The 20,152-nt window shown below is 43.9% G+C and overlaps 1 protein-coding gene and 2 pseudogenes across 1 annotated transcript; all 3 read left to right on the top strand.

The window, feature by feature from the left end:
• Window positions 1-2,190: 2,190 nt before the first annotated feature.
• tti2 (TELO2 interacting protein 2) lies at window positions 2,191-8,652 on the top strand. Its single transcript, XM_069523196.1, has 10 exons — window positions 2,191-2,475; window positions 2,784-3,261; window positions 3,336-3,532; window positions 4,361-4,418; window positions 4,693-4,821; window positions 5,041-5,133; window positions 6,792-6,985; window positions 7,123-7,266; window positions 7,496-7,658; window positions 8,147-8,652. The coding sequence occupies exons 1-10, from the start codon at window positions 2,450-2,452 to the stop codon at window positions 8,231-8,233; spliced, it is 1,569 nt and encodes a 522-aa protein (XP_069379297.1). The 5' UTR covers window positions 2,191-2,449; the 3' UTR covers window positions 8,234-8,652.
• A 798-nt stretch (window positions 8,653-9,450) lies between these two features.
• On the top strand, window positions 9,451-18,194 carry LOC138404811 (UDP-glucuronosyltransferase 2A2 pseudogene; annotated as a pseudogene).
• Window positions 16,365-18,194, top strand: LOC109646497 (UDP-glucuronosyltransferase 2A2 pseudogene; annotated as a pseudogene).
• Window positions 18,195-20,152: the final 1,958 nt, after the last annotated feature.

Below are 20,152 nucleotides of genomic sequence, written 5' to 3'. Positions count from 1 at the left end.
TCATGTTCAGTTTCTTGTTCTTTGATACCGAGAAGATGCTTTTTATGAATTAAATGAATCACTGAAGAGATTCAGTAGAAAACCGGAATTATTTGGTGTGGACTCTTTTCCATCGTCTCACTGAGACATGAAGACGAGTGTCAGTGAGGATCATTACAACGACTCAAACCTGTTGAGTTAAACAGAGGGGCATAGAGCCCCCCCCATCACAGATGTGCCCCCCCATCACAGATGTGCCCCCCCATCACAGATGTGCCCCCCCTCTATTCCAGCGCCTCTGCAGCTGTAAGGGCTCAGCTGGACGTCGCCCTCTAGTGGCTGTGACATCTTTTTTAAGACTAAAAGTTTCATATTTACTTGTATTTCAACACTCTTCACTTTTCATGAGAGTCTTAATACTCTGTAAAGTATTTGTACTTTGTGTTGTTTGTGTTCAGTGGGTCAGACTCACAGTAAATGTTCTGTAGTGATTTCAGCTTCGTCTTCATCTTGTCTGATTCTTCACTTTCCTCCATCTTGTTTGTCCTCATCACATATTGTCCTCGTCTCTGTGGTTCACTCTCTCGTCTGATTCGTCTTGATTCGTCTTGATTCGTCTTTCACGTCGTTACATCTGTTGTGTTTGATCGAAACTGACACACAACAAGGAATCTTCTTTTCTCTCTTATTGTCTGTTCAGGTGGAAATCTGTGTTGATGTTAAGAAGGTGACGCTCGGTGCTGCAAAATAAAAGAATGATGATTCCCCTCAAAGGCATTAAAGTCGATTTACTTAATGTAAGAAGTAGAAAGTTCAACTGTTAGTCACTTCCCTCTCGATAAACACTGACCTTGTCAGGACCATTTGACCTGATGGGAACCAAAGCTCAGTCCTAATGAGGCTCAACGTCATTTCTGACATCCTGGTTAAGGTCAGAGGTCAGGATTTTGGTTAGACTGTCCATGAATGGAAGTCAATACACAATCCTGACAGTTAGTCACAACCTGTGTGTGTGTGTGTGTGTGTGTGTGTGACAGTAGATCACAGCAGGCCACACACACTAACGCCTTCAAAACGTTTCCTCCTGCTTTGAAATATGAATAAAGTGGGAGTGTTAATCTGAGTGTGTGCGCTCATCAAAGTTCTTGAACTCTGATGTGGTCGTGTGTGTGTAAACAGGTCGGAAACACTTTAGTCTTTGACTCGGATTTATGGTAAACCAGAGGAAATCAGTTTTTAAATGTGTATATTTATTTTAATCTGCCACTAATATCACCACAAACACCTCTGCACTTCTCTCTGATATTTGTGGGTGACACGTGCACTTTGATATGAGACAGATTCTCTGAACTGTCCAACACGTATGAACACGTCGTCTATGAACACTGAGCTGGAGACGTGTTCATGCAGCCGCTAATGTAGTGACCTTATTGAGATATTTTGGTTTTTAATGACATAATTGTATATAATCAGACAAACATTACTTGTACTTGTACTTACAAACTTTGTTTTCTGCCTGTTTTTATTTTCAGAAATCCACTTTGTCTTTAATCCATTTAAAAAATACAAAGGCTTTGCAGACAAGAGTCCAACGTCAAAACTCTATAAACTCTATAAATTACTGTTATCACTTGTTATCTTTTAAGTCAACTCATGTAACCCATGTGTTTGACTTTGTCCTCATATCTTTGTTTATTTATACATTTCTTTTTTATTTTATCTTTATTTTTAAAAAATGGTGTTTCACAGATTTAACCAAAACATTTTCTACTGAAGCAACAGTTCAGCCAAGTTCAAATCAGACAAGATATATTATAAGATAAAATCAGATAAGAAGAGAAAAGAGAAGCTATCTGATAAGATAATATAAGATATATGATGAGATACTCCACATTGAAGAAATGTGACCTGTTACAGCAGCAAAGAAGACAATTAAATGAAATAGACATAAGTCAAAGTAAAAGTAAGTAAACCTGCAATTTAAATACAAGTACATATAAGAACTAGAGTAGAAATACTATGCACAGTGAGCAGAATACTAACAGCACCATTGATTTGCACAGAAAGAATAAAACCATCATTCATAGATACGAAACACATCAACTGATCAAACGTAAACATTTATTTAGTGAAATGATCGATTTCATTTCTTTATATTTGTTTCTTCCGGACTCTCAGAGGGTAGGAACCTTCCGGCGGGAGCTTGTACCCAGCCGGATATATTCTCCGAACACACGGTTCTTCCGCTTGAAGAGTCCGGAACTTTCAGAGGAGCGGACCTGAAGAAAATCTTTATTCAAACCGAATCTTTATTTAAACCGAATCTTTATTTAAACGGAATCTTTATTTAAACCGAATCTTTATTTAAACGGAATCTTTATTTAAACGGAATCTTTATTTAAACCGAATCTTTATTTAAACGGAATCTTTATTTAAACGGAATCTTTATTTAAACCGACTCGTTTCTTCGATGACAGAACCAGCGGCTGATTCCAGGTCAGTTTCACTTCACAGTGGTTTTATTTTTAAAGAGAGACAGAGCGACAGAATGACCACAGACTGTAAATAAAGATGGACGACATGACGACTCTGACAGATGAAGAGTCTCCATCGCCCCCTGGTGGATGTTGGTTTTCCTCTGATTGTCTGAGCTTTAGTTTGGTTACGATGTTAAAGGTAAAATCTTAAAAATGTTTCAATTCATTTTTCCTCTTCTCTCTGAATCTGTTCTTTTCCCTTCCTTCCCTCCCTCCTTCCCTCCTTCCTTCCCTCCTTCCCTCCTTCCTTCCCTCCTCTCTTCACAGGACGGAGCTTTCATCTTTACTTCATGACCTTCATCTCATCTCCTCAGAGAAGCCCCTCCCCCCTCCTCCTCTCCCTCCAATCACAGAACTCCTGGCTCGGCTGAAGGAGAAGCTGATTGGTGCGTCCTCGGACTCTGAGACAAGCTCCCTGATTGGTCATGTGGAGCGACTCTTTCAGACGGCAGATCCTGATTGGCTGTTCTCCCTGACTTCAGTCAATGAGGAGGGTCGTCAGGAGGAGCTTCAAGCTGCGTACAGGTCTCTGGTCTGCGCTCTGATTGGCTGTGCAGATCTGCCGCTCTGTGGGGATGAGTGCAGCTCTCTAACGCCGGCGGCCTATCAGAGTGTCCCGATCCGAGCTGTCCCAGTTTGCTCGGCGCTCCGAGCACTGCTGGGAGCTCTGGGAAACTGGGAGGAGACCGGTCTGCTATGGAGTGTGGCGCCCCCTGTGTGTGTGTTTGCTGTGACGCATTTCCAGGTTAGTGTGGTGGAAGTTTTTTAAAACGTCTGTGAAGTAGGAATCTGTGGCGGTGACATCATCTCTGTGTTCAGGATCAGGTGTGGACCAACCCCCCCTCCAGAGCAGCTGCACGGAGCCTGCAGGAGGCGCTGCTGAGGGCAGGTGGCTGGAGAGACTCCACCCACCTCCTGGTGGGAGATGGCAGACAAAGGGAGGAGGGGGAGGAAGGAGGGAAGAGCAGAGGAATTCTGGGAGGAGTCCTGGATGTCCTGCAGCCGCAACTCACAAAGTAGGAATGAGTTTTTACAGTTTTTTCCAAGTGACATGTGCACAATGATTTAAAGTGGCACACGCAGCAAAACCTCAAGTCTCCAAAAGTCTAAACACATTTTCTGCTTCACACACATTTCAAAATTCTAATTGTCTCTGTTTAAATGCACTGAACACGTTTCTCTGCACAATCTGACATAAAGTCACATTTCAAAACACTGCCATTCAAAATGACACTACACATTATGGTTAATAAATGAGCCACCCGGCCAAACACCTCAATGGATAATTGTTACCACTCCAATCAGGAAGTTAGTACGATGAACAGACCACAGGAGCACCTTTACTTTTCTTGCCTCTTTTTTTTCTCTATATTTTTTCTGCACATTTTCTTTTTCAGTTTCCTGTTTTTTGTTCACTCCAATGTAAATATATCTGCTGTGCATATGTTGCACTGAAAAAATACTATCGGAGTAATATGGCAAAGCATTCGAAAGCTTTTCATTATGCCAAACAGTGTGTAGTTGGTTCGACACAAATCTGGTCATTTGAATGAAGTTTGTGCCATTTGGTGTAAAAGTTAGATTTTGATAATGCTACATGTAGTTTTGGTTGCAGTGCTTCATTTTTCAGGATATATGAGGTGTTGATATGTCCAGATGTGGTTTGTGAATTGTGCAAAGTATTTTCATAAACCAGCCTAGTTTGCAAAATTGTGTTTTAGCAATTGGAAAATTGGAATTGGAAAAAAAATGTGTCAGTTACATTGAACTGTGTGTGTGTGTGTGTGTGTGTGTGTGTGTGTGTGTGTGTGTGTGTGTGTGTGTGTGTGTGTGTGTGTGCGCAGGGACTCGTGGCAGAGGTGTGAAGCGGTGAAGCTGGTGTTTGCCTGGACTCTCTTGCAGGTCAGACTTTGTGATGTCATCATGGTCATCATGTTTCCATGACAACACAATACGTCAAAATCATATTTTAATTTTTCAATTGGTCTGTTTTTGAAAATAATTGAACTTTGAGTGTTTGATTGTTGAGATTGTTTCAAATCGGTGAATGAATTTGTTAATCAAAGAATGAACGACGCTCCGTGAGCCCTTTATTAGGAACACCTGTATCAGCCAATCACGAGGCAGATAGAGGGAGGAGCTCAAACACACTGATGTTTCCTTTCTGTTCCTGCAGCTCGCTCGCCCCTCTCTCTCCCCTCACCTGCCTCGCCTCCTCCCCCCGCCCCTCCTCTTCAATGACCACTACAGACCAGAGAACTGCATGCTGGGAGCACGCTGTCTGCACCACATCATACTCAACACGGTGAGAACGAACACACACACACACGCGCACACACACACACACACACACACACACACACACACACACACACACACACACACACACACACTGGATAATAACTGTATGGTCTGAAAATGATTGAGGAGAACCTTTTATTTTATTTTAACAATCACATTCACACACTGTGTGTGTGTGTGTGTGTGTGTGTGTGTGTGTGTGTGTGTGTGTGTGTGTGCTCAGCCTGCTGCTGATCTGCGTCAGTTCAACAGAGCAGAAGTCGTCTATGAAGCTTTATTCAAACACTTGTACTCGACAGAGACGACTGTGATTCAGGTAACACACGTCTCATCTTCTGTCTCAGTGGAGACGCTCACTGACCTTCACCTTCACTTCACCTTCACTGACCTTCACTTCACCTTCACTTCACCTTCACTTCACCTTCACCTTCACTTCACCTTCACTGACCTTCACCTTCACTTCACCTTCACTTCACCTTCACTTCACCTTCACTTCACCTTCACTGACCTTCACCTTCACTTCACCTTCACTTCACCTTCACTTCACCTTCACTTCACCTTCACCTTCACTTCACCTTCACTTCACCTTCACCTTCACTTCACCTTCACTTCACCTTCACTTCACCTTCACCTTCACTTCACCTTCACCTTCACCTTCACCTTCACTTCACCTTCACTTCAACTTCACCTTCACCTTCACTTCACCTTCACTGACCTTCACTTCACCTTCACTGACCTTCACTGACCTTCACTTCACCTTCACTTCACCTTCACCTTCACCTTCACTTCACCTTCACCTTCACCTTCACTTCACCTTCACTGACCTTCACTTCACCTTCACTGACCTTCACTGACCTTCACTTCACCTTCACCTTCACCTTCACTGACCTTCACTTCACCTTCACTTCACCTTCACCTTCACCTTCACTTCACCTTCACCTTCACCTTCACCTTCACTTCACTTCACTTCACTTCACCTTCACTGACCTTCACTTCACCTTCACTTCACCTTCACTTCACTTCACCTTCACTTCACCTTCACTTCACTTCACTTCACCTTCACTTCACCTTCACCTTCACCTTCACTTCACCTTCACTTCACCTTCACCTTCACTTCACCTTCACTTCACCTTCACCTTCACTTCACTTCACCTTCACTGACCTTCACTTCACCTTCACTTCACCTTCACTTCACTTCACCTTCACTTCACCTTCACTTCACTTCACTTCACCTTCACTTCACCTTCACCTTCACCTTCACTTCACCTTCACTTCACCTTCACCTTCACTTCACCTTCACTTCACCTTCACCTTCACTTCACCTTCACTTCACCTTCACCTTCACTTCACCTTCACCTTCACTTCACCTTCACCTTCACCTTCACCTTCACTTCACCTTCACCTTCACTTCACCTTCACCTTCACTTCACCTTCACTTCACCTTCACCTTCACCTTCACTTCACCTTCACTTCACCTTCACCTTCACTTCACCTTCACTTCACCTTCACCTTCACTTCACCTTCACTTCACCTTCACCTTCACTTCACCTTCACCTTCACTTCACCTTCACCTTCACCTTCACCTTCACTTCACCTTCACCTTCACTTCACCTTCACCTTCACTTCACCTTCACTTCACCTTCACTTCACCTTCACCTTCACCTTCACTTCACCTTCACCTTCACTTCACCTTCACCTTCACCTTCACTTCACCTTCACTTCACCTTCACCTTCACTTCACCTTCACTTCACCTTCACCTTCACCTTCACCTTCACTTCACCTTCACCTTCACTTCACCTTCACTTCACCTTCACCTTCACCTTCACCTTCACTTCACCTTCACCTCCCAAACTAAAGCAAAGTCTTAACCCTCAAACTCTCTCTCTCTGTGTCTCTCTGTGTGTCTCTCTCCTCTCTCTCTCTCTCTCTCTCTCTCTCTCTCTCTCTCTCTCTCTCTGTGTCTCTCTCTGTAGCTCGTCCTGTCCTGTCTCTTGGACCTGTTGTTGGTTTTAGAGAAACCCCCCTCTTCACTCGACCCCTCCTCCGGCCGCAGGAAGCCGTGTCGCCATGACGACTTGCTGCGCCTGGTCCTGATCCACATGGAGGCGGAGAACAAGGTGGCGCTGCGACGCGTCTACGCCTCCGTCCTCCCTCTGTTAGTGGACAGGTAAGACTGACGTGTGAAGCTCCAGTAGATAAAGTCATGTGATGTCACCAATCAGATGTTTCATCTTTCAGTCCCTCAGCCGGGTGGAGCTGAGCTGTGTTGTCTAAGGGTGCGTTTGTTTTCTGTGTGTGGTGCAGGATGGGTGTGGCAGTGTGCAGACACCTGCGGCGGGTGGAGCGGGTGGTGCTGGGATACCTGGAGGTCAAGGATCCACCCGAAGAGACCAACAGACTGAAGGTTCTGGAGGTTCTACAGAGAATGACGAGAGCAGCCTGGCCAAGGTCTGAACACTCACACACACACACACACACACACACACACACACACACACACACACACACACACACACACTCGCACACTCACACACACACACACTCACACACACTCACACACACACACACACACACACACACACTCGCACACTCACACACACACACACTCACACACACACACACACACACACACACACTCACACACAGGTTAGAATCTGAATCTCACCTGTCTCCTCAGGATGCAGCGACGCAGGCTCCACATGTTGCTGCGTCGTTTGTTGCAGCTGATGGACGACGTCTCTTCAGACTCTCAGCTCGACGACTTGATCAGAGACAAACTGATGAGTCAAACTACGCTCTGCATCAAACTGCTGCACGACTGCTCACCAGGGAACGCCCAGGTGTGTCTCACCTGTGTCTCAGCTGTGTCTCATTTGTGTCTCACCTGCTGTCTCACCGGTTGTCTCACCTGCTGTCTCACCTGCTGTCTCACCTGTGTCTCAGCTGTGTCTCATTTGTGTCTCACCTGCTGTCTCACCGGTTGTCTCACCTGCTGTCTCACCTGCTGTCTCACCTGTGTCTCATTTGTGTCTCAGCTGTGTCTCACCTGTGTCTCATTTGTGTCTCACCTGTGTCTCATTTGTGTCTCACCTGTGTCTCATTTGTGTCTCACCTGCTGTCTCACCAGCTGTCTCACCTGTGTCTCAGCTGTGTCTCATTTGTGTCTCACATGTGTCTCACCTGTGTCTCATTTGTGTCTCACCTGTGTCTCATTTGTGTCTCACCTGCTGTCTCACCTGTTGTCTCACCTGCTGTCTCACCTGCTGTCTCACCTGTGTCTCAGCTACGTATGTCTCATTTGTGTCTCACATGTGTCTGTCCCCCTCAGACTCTCCTCCTGCAAGTGGACAGCAGCTGTTGCAGTCCCGAGGTGCTTGGTTGCCTAGAGACTGTAACTATGTCAACAGAGAGGTGATAATGATGCAGTTGGTGATGTCTCTTGACGGAAAGATCAGGACGGGGACACGTGATTGGACGATCAGCGGGCAGCAGATGTTGGTGTGTGAAACGTTTCTGGTGTCACAGATGTGATGAGCATTGGTCTGACATCACTTCCTGTCTCATTGGTTCCTGCTGACGTCGAGGCTCAGCACTGAGCAGAGATGCTAAGTCTGTGCTAACATGATGATATCATAAGATGAACTTACGTAGGACAGACAATGTCCCTCCGTCCCTCCGTCCCAGTCTTATTTCTTCAAATTAAGCTCAGCTGTCCGTGTAGAGTTCAGAGGTCAAGTGAAACTGAACTGGAAGGATTTGAAGACGAGGGCACATAAATGAAATGTGATGTAAATAAACTTCAGACCTTCAACACAATAAATCCTTTAGATTCTCCGCTTGAATGAAAGTTTAATTATGACATCATCAGGACACATTTACATGTGTTTGATTTGAAAGAGACAAATATTCAGACCCCTGCAGTGTGACATCATTCAGAGCTCTTGAAACCGGCTCAGGTCCTTTTCACCGAGGACGGATCCTGTGAGCGAAGACAACCATCGACTCTCTGGCTGCGTCCTGCTCGTCCATCAGGAGCTGACCCCTCACTTTAAAAACACTGCTGCACTGTCGATGTTCATTTTCAGCATTGTGGTTACAAATGTGTGTGTCTCCTGCAGGTGGAGTTGAGTCATTGTCCTCTTCCTGCTTTAGCTCCTCTGAACACAAACAATAGAAAAACAATATATATATTGTATATATTATATTACATATATATATAAAATATATTGTTTTAATGTAAAAAAGGTTTTATTCAAACTGAATTCCACGTTCCACAGCTGCAAAGTGTTTTATTACTTAATGACCTTCAACTTAAATCACAATGACCCCACACACAAGTTAAACATAATGATCAACGAGCGTCTCTACACATTGACTTTTTATTACTGCTGCTCTTTTCTATAAAGTTCTTTTATTTTGTTCTTTTCCACAAAGTCTTGTGTTTTATTTGAACCATAACTACAGATCCCTGCTCTGAGTGAGCTAAAGGAAAGAAATCTGATCGGTGCATGTTCCATCAGAGAAAAAGAATAAAACAAAGGAATCATTTGTTCCATAATAGCAAGTCTTTACTTGTTATTTCAGATCTATATCTAAACTCCAGCTCAGAGTTCAACATGTGAGCCGTCCCTCCTTCACGTTACATAACTTTCCTGCTGCTGCTATAAAGCAACAACCGAACTTTCCCTCAGATCCTTCACCCCCGACTCCGAGCTGTCCGCCGTGAAGGAGCCCGGACACACACACCCCGCTCTCAGTAAGTGTTCCAGAGAAACGCCTGTAATCTGAAGCAGATGTTTCAGAACATCTGTTTTCACAAGGCTGCTGCTGCTGAGCGTCAGTATAACTTGTTTTAGTCGCTGAGTTCATGCACATGTCTGCTCTTCAACACTTCACACTGAGGAACTCACCACACTTCATCATCATCACAGGAATCACAGTGAGTGCAGTAAGTTTGGATTTACATATTTAAAGTTCCAGACTGAGAGAGGAACAGGGAGCAGAGTTCCTCCTGCAGATGTTGTTCAGTAGAATCGATCCTGTTCAACTGCTTTAATAATAATCTGCTTGTTGTGATCAGTGTTCTGCTCTCTGTGGATTCTCCTCATGTTCCAACCATTCAAGTCTTTTCTTACTTTATCAGCTCATGTGCTGCTCTCTCTCTCTCTCGCTCTCTTTCTCTCTTTCTCTCTCTCTCTCGCTCTCTCTCTCTCTCTCTCTCGCTCTCTCTCTCTTTCTCTCTCGCTCTCTCTCTCTCTCTGTTTCTAATGAAGAAGAATTCTGTAGATCTTCATTTAATAAAGGATTAAAAAATAATGTTTTAAATGAAATATTATATATTTATTGTATAATATGAATAATCTCCAATTAAAAGGAAGATTAAAAGAAAAACATTTTTTTTACGTTACATTGTCAATGGGTGATGTGACGTATTTCCGCTTGGGGGGGGGGGCAGAAGTCGTCACACATTCGCGTTCATTCAGTCAATCTGGACTAGGATAAAGTGGGCGGGGTTACGTACGGTCAACAGAGCACAGAGTTCAGGTCACTCAATAACAAAGTTAGACATGTGGGGGGGAGGGGCAATATTACAGATGTTTCTGGAGACGCTGGTTTGTCGACTGAATCAAAACCAATTCTCTACTTCGGAGCAAACTAAGGTCCACATAAACAATGCAGCCTGACATGTGGACGAGACGTCACGCTGCCGCTCAGCTGGGAGAAGGCTACAGGATATGAACAGGCTGTGGGGCCTTTGAGGAGAGTGACAGAAGATCTTAAATGTAGAGACGGTGTCTGCCTCCCTCACTGAGAGTGGGAGCTGGTTCAAAGTTCTACCACCCATTCTGCTCTCAGTAACTCGAGGCACTACCAGGAGTCCAGTCCTGATTCTCAATCCAGACTGATCGGCCTCCTGCAGGTCATTTCTCTGGAGGCTCTTTCTAAAAGTTTAGAAGTGAATGGGAGATTTGATATATGAGATACCTGCATCTAAGCTAGGCTTCTTTAGCAGAGGCTTAATAACTGCTAGTTTAAAAGCCTGTGGTACATAGCCAGTTAATAAAGAGCTATTGATAAGATTCAACACGCTGCCGACTTCTAGGAACGCCTCTTTAAAGAGCTGAGTGGGGGATGGGGTCCAGCAAGCAGGTAGAAGTTTTAGAGGATGAGACTAAAGGAGATCGCTGTGAAAGGGAGATCTGGGAGAACTGATCTAACGTGAGTCTCGGTCGACATGTTTTTCATAGTTGACAGTTTGTGAGTGTTTGAATCAGAATCAGAATCAGAATCCTTTATTGTGTTTAACATTGTCACCAACATTCAACATTGAAAATTCTTTTTGCAGCTTGTTCCAGCAGCGATCGACCGATTTTAGAAATCAGACAGAATCAAGAAGGAAAAAAATTCAAATGTACAGTTTTCTTTGTATTTTTTTTTCCTTTATAAAAACACAGCTAAAAGATAAACATATTAAAGTGTGACAGTGTTATGACAGTATAATAATAATGACAGTGCAGATTGTACAGTAGGACAGTCAGTCTGACTGTCCATCTGAGGAGTTGTGCAAAAAAGTAATGATTTTGTGCAAGAATTACAGTTCCAGAAAATAATAAATAAAAGATTCACATTGAATCCCCGTGGGATAGACTGGGTGTGTGTGTGTGTGTGGTTGTGTGTTGTTTAATACAGTTCTTGGATAGGTTATGAAGGGGGGAGTGTGTGTGTGTGTGTGTGTGTGTGTGTGTGTGTGTGTGTGTGTGTGTGTGTGTTGTTTACAGTCCTTGGGTAGAATGGGAGAGGGGGACAGGTATGTGTGTGTTTGATGTTTAACAGTCCTTGGAAGGTGGGGGTGGGGTGATGGCTTTAACGGCCTGAGGGTAGAAGCTGTTTAAGAGTCTGGTGGTTCTGGCTTTGAGAGAGCGGTATCTCTTACCAGAGGGGAGGGGGGTGAATAGGGCATGTCCGGGGTGTGTGGGGTCCGTGCTAATGTTAATAGCCTTCTTATGGAGTCGGCTAGCGTAGATGTCTTCGAGGGGGGGTAGTGTGGTCCCTATGATTCTTTCAGCTACCCTCACCACCCTTTGCAGGTCACACCTTTCCTTGACAGTGCAGCTGGCAAACCACACTGCACAGCAGCAGGTCAGGATGGACTCTATGGTGGCCCTGTAGAAGTTGACCAGCAGGGGGCGGGGTAGGTGGGCTTGCTTCAGCTTCCTGAGGAAGTAAAGGCGTTGATGCGCCTTCCCCACCTGATTCGAGGTGTGGACGGACCAGGTGAGGTCAGCTGTGATGTGGACTCCAAGGAATTTGAAGCTCTCCACCCTCTCAACCTCCTGTCCATCAATGGAGAGGGTGGGGAGCACAGTTCTCTTGGATTTCCTAAAATCCACGATTATTTCTTTTGTTTTGTTTGTGTTTAGATCCAGGTTATTGTGGGAGCACCAGTCTGTCAGGCGTCTGACCTCCTCTCTGTAGGCTGACTCGTCGTTGTTGTTTATCAGTCCTACGATGGTGGTGTCGTTAGCAAACCTGACGATGGTGTTAGTGGGGTGGATGGGGTAGCAGTCGTGGGTGAAGAGGGAGAAGAGGAGGGGGCCGAGGACGCAACCCTGTGGGGTTCCTGTGTTCAGGATGAGAGTGGAGGAAGTGCGTTCTCCCATCCTGACACGCTGAGGTCTGTTGCTGAGAAAGTCCATTATCATTGTACACAGTGAACCACCTAAGCCCAGGTTGCTTAATTTCCGGATCATGGGGGACGACTGTGTTGAAAGCTGAGCTGAAATCCACGAACAGCAGCCTCACGTAAAGGTGAATTTTCTCTCTGCTAGTTTCAGTCTTATCAGTGAAGAAGTGAATAAAATCATTGCTGCTCAGTGACAATGGGATTGTAGGTTCAATAGAGCTGTGGCTCTTGGTCAGCCTGGCTACAGTGCTGAAGAGAAACCTGGGGTTGTTCTTATTGTCCTCTATTAGTCTGGAGTAACATGAGGTTCTGGCACGTTGAAGAGCTTGTTTATACACTTCAAGGCAACTCCTCCAGGAAGTAAAATTAACTTCAGAACGGGCGGAGCGCCACTTCCTCTCTAACCTCCGTGTTGCCTGTTTTAGGGTCTGAGTTTCAGAAGTAAACCACGGAGTGAACCTCCTCTGATGAATTAACTTCTTTTTCAGAGGAGCAGTACTATCAGGGACAGTTTGAAGTCCTGAGGTTGTACTATCCACTAAGTTATCGAGTTCTGCAGGAGCGAGGGTGAACTATGTCATGTTTCCCTTTCTGTTTAAAATGGTATTTTGATATTGATGATGCAGTAACTTATTGATGCTTTAAAGGTTCAGTGTGTAGAATTTAGTGACATCTAGTGGTGAAGTGTCATGTTGCAGCTGAACACCCCCCCCCCCCCCCCCTTCCAAACATGAAGAAGAACCTGCGGCAGCTTCAGTCGTCATAAAAACTCAAAAGGTTTTAGTTTGTTCAGTCTGGACTCATGTAAACAACATGGCGGCCTCCATAGAGAGGGTCCCTCCATGTAAATATAAAGTATTTAAATATAAAGTATTTAAATATAAAGTATTTTAATATAAAGTATTTTAATATAAAGGGTCTTTTCTGGGGTAAAGAAAACTACAATTCATATAATTTAGATGAAATGAACAAGTGAAAACATCATGAGGATTATTCTACATTATATTTCTGCCAATAGATCCTTTCACCTGAATCTCACACACTGGAGCTTTGACAATATAAATATATACCTTTTTGCTGCTGAGTCCGTAGTTGGTTGGTAGTAGCTCATCTGTTAAATGGCAACTGAATTTCACTGAGCAATATTGCGATAAGAAAAGAATTGTCCTCCCTCAGGCATATGGCTAACCACATCTCCAGATCCTTCAGCTTTCTGAAATTACTCCTCTGCTTCTTCAAACTCCTCAGTAGCCTCAGTAAAATATCAGTCACAAGTAAGAAGCCAGCTCACAGCCAGCACTAAAAAGAAACGTCCTCACGCCATGTCTGGATTCTGTTTCAGAGATGTCCCAAACAACCCTGGTGTCACTTGCGGTGCTGCTCTGCTCTACACTGCTGGTGGATGGAGGGAAGGTCTTGGTGTTCCCTGTAGATGGAAGCCACTGGATCAACATGAAAGTCATCATTCAGGAACTTCACTCCAGAGGACATGAAATCACAGTACTGCGACCGTTAGACACCTGGTACATCAAGCAAGATTCTCCCCACTACAAGTCCATCACTATAAATTCCTCCGCTGGTTTTGATGAGGAAAATTTTGGCTTATTTGTAACCACAACGCTGAAAATGAGGCGGGAAGGTGCATCACTTTGGAATCGTATATCTCTGCGATATGGAATGCTTAACGCATTCTATTACATGCATAACAAGCTGCTTCAGATGGTGGAGGACATGTTCGAGGACACCAAACTGATGCAGGGTTTTCAAGATGCCAATTATGATTTGGTTCTGACAGATCCTGCTATTGGTGGAGGGGTGCTTCTGGGTCACCGCTTGGGTCTTCCACTTGTCCTTAATGTGAGGTGGACCATTCAGGGTGAGGGACATCAGACAATAGCACCATCTCCAGTCTCATATGTTCCAATACCAGAGACAGAGCTGACTGACAAGATGACCTTCACCCAGCGAGTCAATAACTTCCTCTTCTATTTCTTTACACGCTTTCAAATTTGGTACACTGTGGACTCAAACTACAAACCTTTTGTCCATCGTCACTTCGGCAGTGACGTACATTACATGGAGCTGTTCCAAGCGGCAGATATCTGGCTGATGAGGAACGATTTTACTTTTGAGTTTCCAAGACCCACAATGCCAAACATCATCTACATGTCTGGGTTTCAGTGCAAACCCTCCAAGCCTCTGTCCAAAGAACTTGAGGAGTTTGTCCAGAGCTCTGGTGAACATGGTGTCATTGTTATGACCTTGGGAACCCTGGTGGCAAACCTTCCAGAGGACGTCACTGAGGACATCGCAGCAGCTTTTGCCAAACTTCCTCAAAAAGTGATCTGGAGGCACCAAGGAAAAAGACCGTCCACTCTTGGGAACAACACCTTACTCTTAGACTGGCTGCCTCAGAATGACCTCCTGGGTCACCCCAAGACCAGACTGTTTGTGGCCCATGGAGGAACCAATGGAATACAGGAGGCCGTCTACCACGGCGTTCCCCTGGTGGGCCTGCCTCTCATGTTTGATCAGCCTGACAACTTCTTCAAGATGAAAGTAAGAGGTGTGGCCAAAGTCATGGACATTGCAACTGTGAACAGAGAAAACTTCTTGGAGGCGCTCAAGGAGGTTCTCCATGAACCGAGCTACAGGGAGAACATGAGGAAGCTGTCCAACCTGCAGAGAGATCAGCCCATAAAACCACTGGACCATGCCGTATTCTGGATCGAGTTCGTCATGAGGCACAAGGGGGCGCCGCACCTCAGGACAGAGGCTAATAAGATGTCCATGGTCCAGTACTATTCCATTGATGTCATTGCCTGTCTGCTGGCAGTTAGTTTGGCAGCATTCACTCTTTTTGTTTCTGTGATCAAGTGTTTGTGGGGCAGAGTGTTTTCCAGAAGCAAAGTCAAAAATGAATGAATGTGCTGCAGAATGTCTACGTTTTATCATCTGAGTTGTGAGTCATGAACACGAGACGCAATCTTTCCGTAGTGTGCAGCTGAATGCAACGACTACCTTCGTACTGTCTCACCACCTCACCTCAGACCTGCTGCTTTGCCTTTATATACTATTTCATTACATGTTGTCTTCATGTTGTACCACGGGGGCGTAGCAATGTCAATTTCGTTGAATCATGTTCGATGACAATAAAGACAATCTCAATCTGAATCTGAATGTGTGATTCCAATAAAACAGTTCGGATGAACATGTTGGGATTCTCTAAGCATGCATATTTTAAGAGTCCACTTTGAAACCATGAACGAACGAACTGCAAACATGTTGTAAACTGTTGATGACTCATGACACAAAGTCTTTCACTGGTGTGCAGCGTATGTCAGCTTGGTTTTCCACTGTGATACATTTGAACCGTTTTTTCAACCACATGGCGTCGACCATTATGATTTGATTTACAGATTCAAGGTTCAAGGTTCAAGGTTCAAGGGTGCAAACATACAAACTATCATCCTAAAAGACACAATAGTGATACTTAAAAAGACTTACTACAAAATTCATAGTGAAAGAGCAGTTATATGCTAAACAGTGAAATAATTATAAATCATCAACTTCTATCTTCATGAAATAAACTGAAATGATGATTGAAAAGTAATTTCTAATCATCTGATTAACAAATGAGAAACATTTCTGTCCTTTACACAACAAACCTTCCTCATGTCAAATAATACAGTCATATTATTTCTGAATGAATACATTTAATCTGCATCCACACTTAGGAGACGTGCTCACAGTCAGCACTAACAAGTCAGCTGTTTGAGTTGATGCATTGTGTTGAACTGAAAACCTTTGTTAAGAAGGAGCATCTAACGTCCTCACGTCATGTCTGGATTCTGTTTCAGAGATGTCCCAAACAACCCTGGTGTCACTTGCGGTGCTGCTCTGCTCTACACTGCTGGTGGATGGAGGGAAGGTCTTGGTGTTCCCTGTAGATGGAAGCCACTGGATCAACATGAAAGTCATCATTCAGGAACTTCACTCCAGAGGACATGAAATCACAGTACTGCGACCGTTAGACACCTGGTACATCAAGCAAGATTCTCCCCACTACAAGTCCATCACTATAAATTCCTCCGCTGGTTTTGATGAGGAAAATTTTGGCTTATTTGTAACCACAACGCTGAAAATGAGGCGGGAAGGTGCATCACTTTGGAATCGTATATCTCTGCGATATGGAATGCTTAACGCATTCTATTACATGCATAACAAGCTGCTTCAGATGGTGGAGGACATATTCGAGGACACCAAACTGATGCAGGGTTTTCAAGATGCCAATTATGATTTGGTTCTGACAGATCCTGCTATTGGTGGAGGGGTGCTTCTGGGTCACCGCTTGGGTCTTCCACTTGTCTTTAATGTGAGGTGGACCATTCAGGGTGAGGGACATCAGACAATAGCACCATCTCCAGTCTCATATGTTCCAATACCAGAGACAGAGCTGACTGACAAGATGACCTTCACCCAGCGAGTCAATAACTTCCTCTTCTATTTCTTTACACGCTTTCAAATTTGGTACACTGTGGACTCAAACTACAAACCTTTTGTCCATCGTCACTTCGGCAGTGACGTACATTACATGGAGCTGTTCCAAGCGGCAGATATCTGGCTGATGAGGAACGATTTTACTTTTGAGTTTCCAAGACCCACAATGCCAAACATCATCTACATGTCTGGGTTTCAGTGCAAACCCTCCAAGCCTCTGTCCAAAGAACTTGAGGAGTTTGTCCAGAGCTCTGGTGAACATGGTGTCATTGTTATGACCTTGGGAACCCTGGTGGCAAACCTTCCAGAGGACGTCACTGAGGACATCGCAGCAGCTTTTGCCAAACTTCCTCAAAAAGTGATCTGGAGACACCAAGGAAAAAGACCGTCCACTCTTGGGAACAACACCTTACTCTTAGACTGGCTGCCTCAGAATGACCTCCTGGGTCACCCCAAGACCAGACTGTTTGTGGCCCATGGAGGAACCAATGGAATACAGGAGGCCGTCTACCACGGCGTTCCCCTGGTGGGCCTGCCTCTCATGTTTGACCAGTCTGACAACTTCTTCAAGATGAAAGTAAGAGGTGTGGCCAAAGTCATGGACATTGCAACTGTGAACAGAGAAAACTTCTTGGAGGCGCTCAAGGAGGTTCTCCATGAACCGAGCTACAGGGAGAACATGAGGAAGCTGTCCAACCTGCAGAGAGATCAGCCCATAAAACCACTGGACCATGCCGTATTCTGGATCGAGTTCGTCATGAGGCACAAGGGGGCGCCGCACCTCAGGACAGAGGCTAATAAGATGTCCATGGTCCAGTACTATTCCATTGATGTCATTGCCTGTCTGCTGGCAGTTAGTTTGGCAGCATTCACTCTTTTTGTTTCTGTGATCAAGTGTTTGTGGGGCAGAGTGTTTTCCAGAAGCAAAGTCAAAAATGAATGAATGTGCTGCAGAATGTCTACGTTTTATCATCTGAGTTGTGAGTCATGAACACGAGACGTAATCTTTCCGTAGTGTGCAGCTGAATGCAACGACTACCTTCGTACTGTCTCACCACCTCACCTCAGACCTGCTGCTTTGCCTTTATATACTATTTCATTACATGTTGTCTTCATGTTGTACCACGGGGGCGTAGCAATGTCAATTTCGTTGAATCATGTTCGATGACAATAAAGACAATCTCAATCTGAATCTGAATGTGTGATTCCAATAAAACAGTTCTGATGAACATGTTGGGATTCTCTAAGCATGCATATTTTAAGAGTCCACTTTGAAACCATGAACGAACGAACTGCAAACATGTTGTAAACTGTCGATGACTCATGACACAAAGTCTTTCACTGGTGTGCAGCGTATGTCAGCTTGGTTTTCCACTGTGATACATTTGAACCGTTTTTTCAACCACATGGCGTCGACCATTATGATTTGATTTACAGATTCAAGGTTCAAGGTTCAAGGTTCAAGGGTGCAAACATACAAACTATCATCCTAAAAGACACAATAGTGATACTTAAAAAGACTTAAAGGGAAAGTTCGGTTATTTTCAACCTGGTCCTTATTTCCAGCATATGGTTTGTAGATCTACTCACCCATAAAGGTTTGGAGTAACTTGGAGTAACTTGGAGTCCTTCGGACGCTTTTAGATCCACACGCGATCTGCGTATATCCATACAACGTAAGGGATTGGGGCATCCACAATACAGCCTCTAAATAACGCATTATCTGCCACAAAACTCTTTATTTACTATGAATCTCCAGCACGCAAACAAGCAAGACGGCGGATGGCAGAGGAGAAGCCAGCGAGCGAGAATTATCAAGCCACCATTGTGGCTCCAGTGTGTGGAATCACTTTGGCTTTGGCACAGACGGAGATGTTCTAAATAATTCGCTCGCTGTTTGTAGGATATGTAAAGGTCAAGTAAAGTACCACGGCAATACGTCAAGCGCCATGGGATCTCGTCACGCAACACCGACGGTCCAGGCGCCTCTTGCAGCGTTCCCACTGCAGCAGCAGCAGCGCAATGTGAAGTCAGCTCTGCAGAAGCCTCAGGCCTCGCCAGCGTGTTTAGTCAGACACTAAATATATAAGTTTATATGTTTATATCCATAATTTATACCTGATTCCATTACAAGAAACTACAGGAATCTAGGAAACTTCACCTGCACTGTCCAGTATCCAGGTATTTATTTTAGTCACACTGGTTGAGTTTTTGGCTAAAAAGTTACTGAATCGATTTCAAGTCACTGAATTGTTTCGAATCGTATCGTTCTAAATGAACCAATATCGTCCTTGAATCGTGTTGGCAACCACGAATCGTGATTCGAATCAAATCGTTGTTAAAACGATTCGTTACACCCCTAAAAAATAATATTGTACATTTCTCTCAAAATGCGTCAGGACACCATTTGAGAACGACTGCATAAGAACATGTCTGATAGAGATGAAGGGACAAATGAACTGAGGAGTAATAGTTGGTAGAAGATGAGAGGAGACATGTTGTATATGAAGAAGTCTTGTTGTGATCATCACGATCTACGATTCAGCACCAGGATCCATCAGTATTATAAACCCTCATCTTGTACATTGATGAAATAAAACTGATTGATATTAATATCAAACCTTCTGATTAACTGGTGATTGACAGTTCTCTCCTCTACATAAACTTCTTAATGTAAAACAGATCTGCATCCAGTCATTTCAAACGCAACATCTGCCGATGTCCCTGAAGGAAATATAAACCATCACTTCTCCACTTTCCTGATGTCTCCTACATCTGTGTGTGTCCGTCTGTTTCATATATATATATATATATATATATATATATATATATATATATATATATATATATATATATATATACACACAAATATATATTCATACATACAGTATGTTTTGTTTTACCCTGTATTTGATGTGTGTTTGTTTCTGTATGATCACATGTATTTGAATGTGAATATATGTAGTATTGTGTATACAATTACTGATTGTTGGCTGTCACATGTTTGGTTTGGGTTTCAAGTTACATTTTCCTCAATCACTAAACAAAAGTAAAGACTGAGTCTTATTCCACATTTGATCTGTTGTTTAATGTTTAATCACATTTTAGACACATTTAATTAACTCATGAGGAAATAAAAACATGAGAAAA

Source organism: Paralichthys olivaceus, chromosome 4 (assembly GCF_024713975.1).
Source record: "Paralichthys olivaceus isolate ysfri-2021 chromosome 4, ASM2471397v2, whole genome shotgun sequence".
Lineage (NCBI taxonomy): Eukaryota > Metazoa > Chordata > Actinopteri > Pleuronectiformes > Paralichthyidae > Paralichthys > Paralichthys olivaceus.
This window is presented reverse-complemented; position numbering and strand designations above follow the sequence as displayed.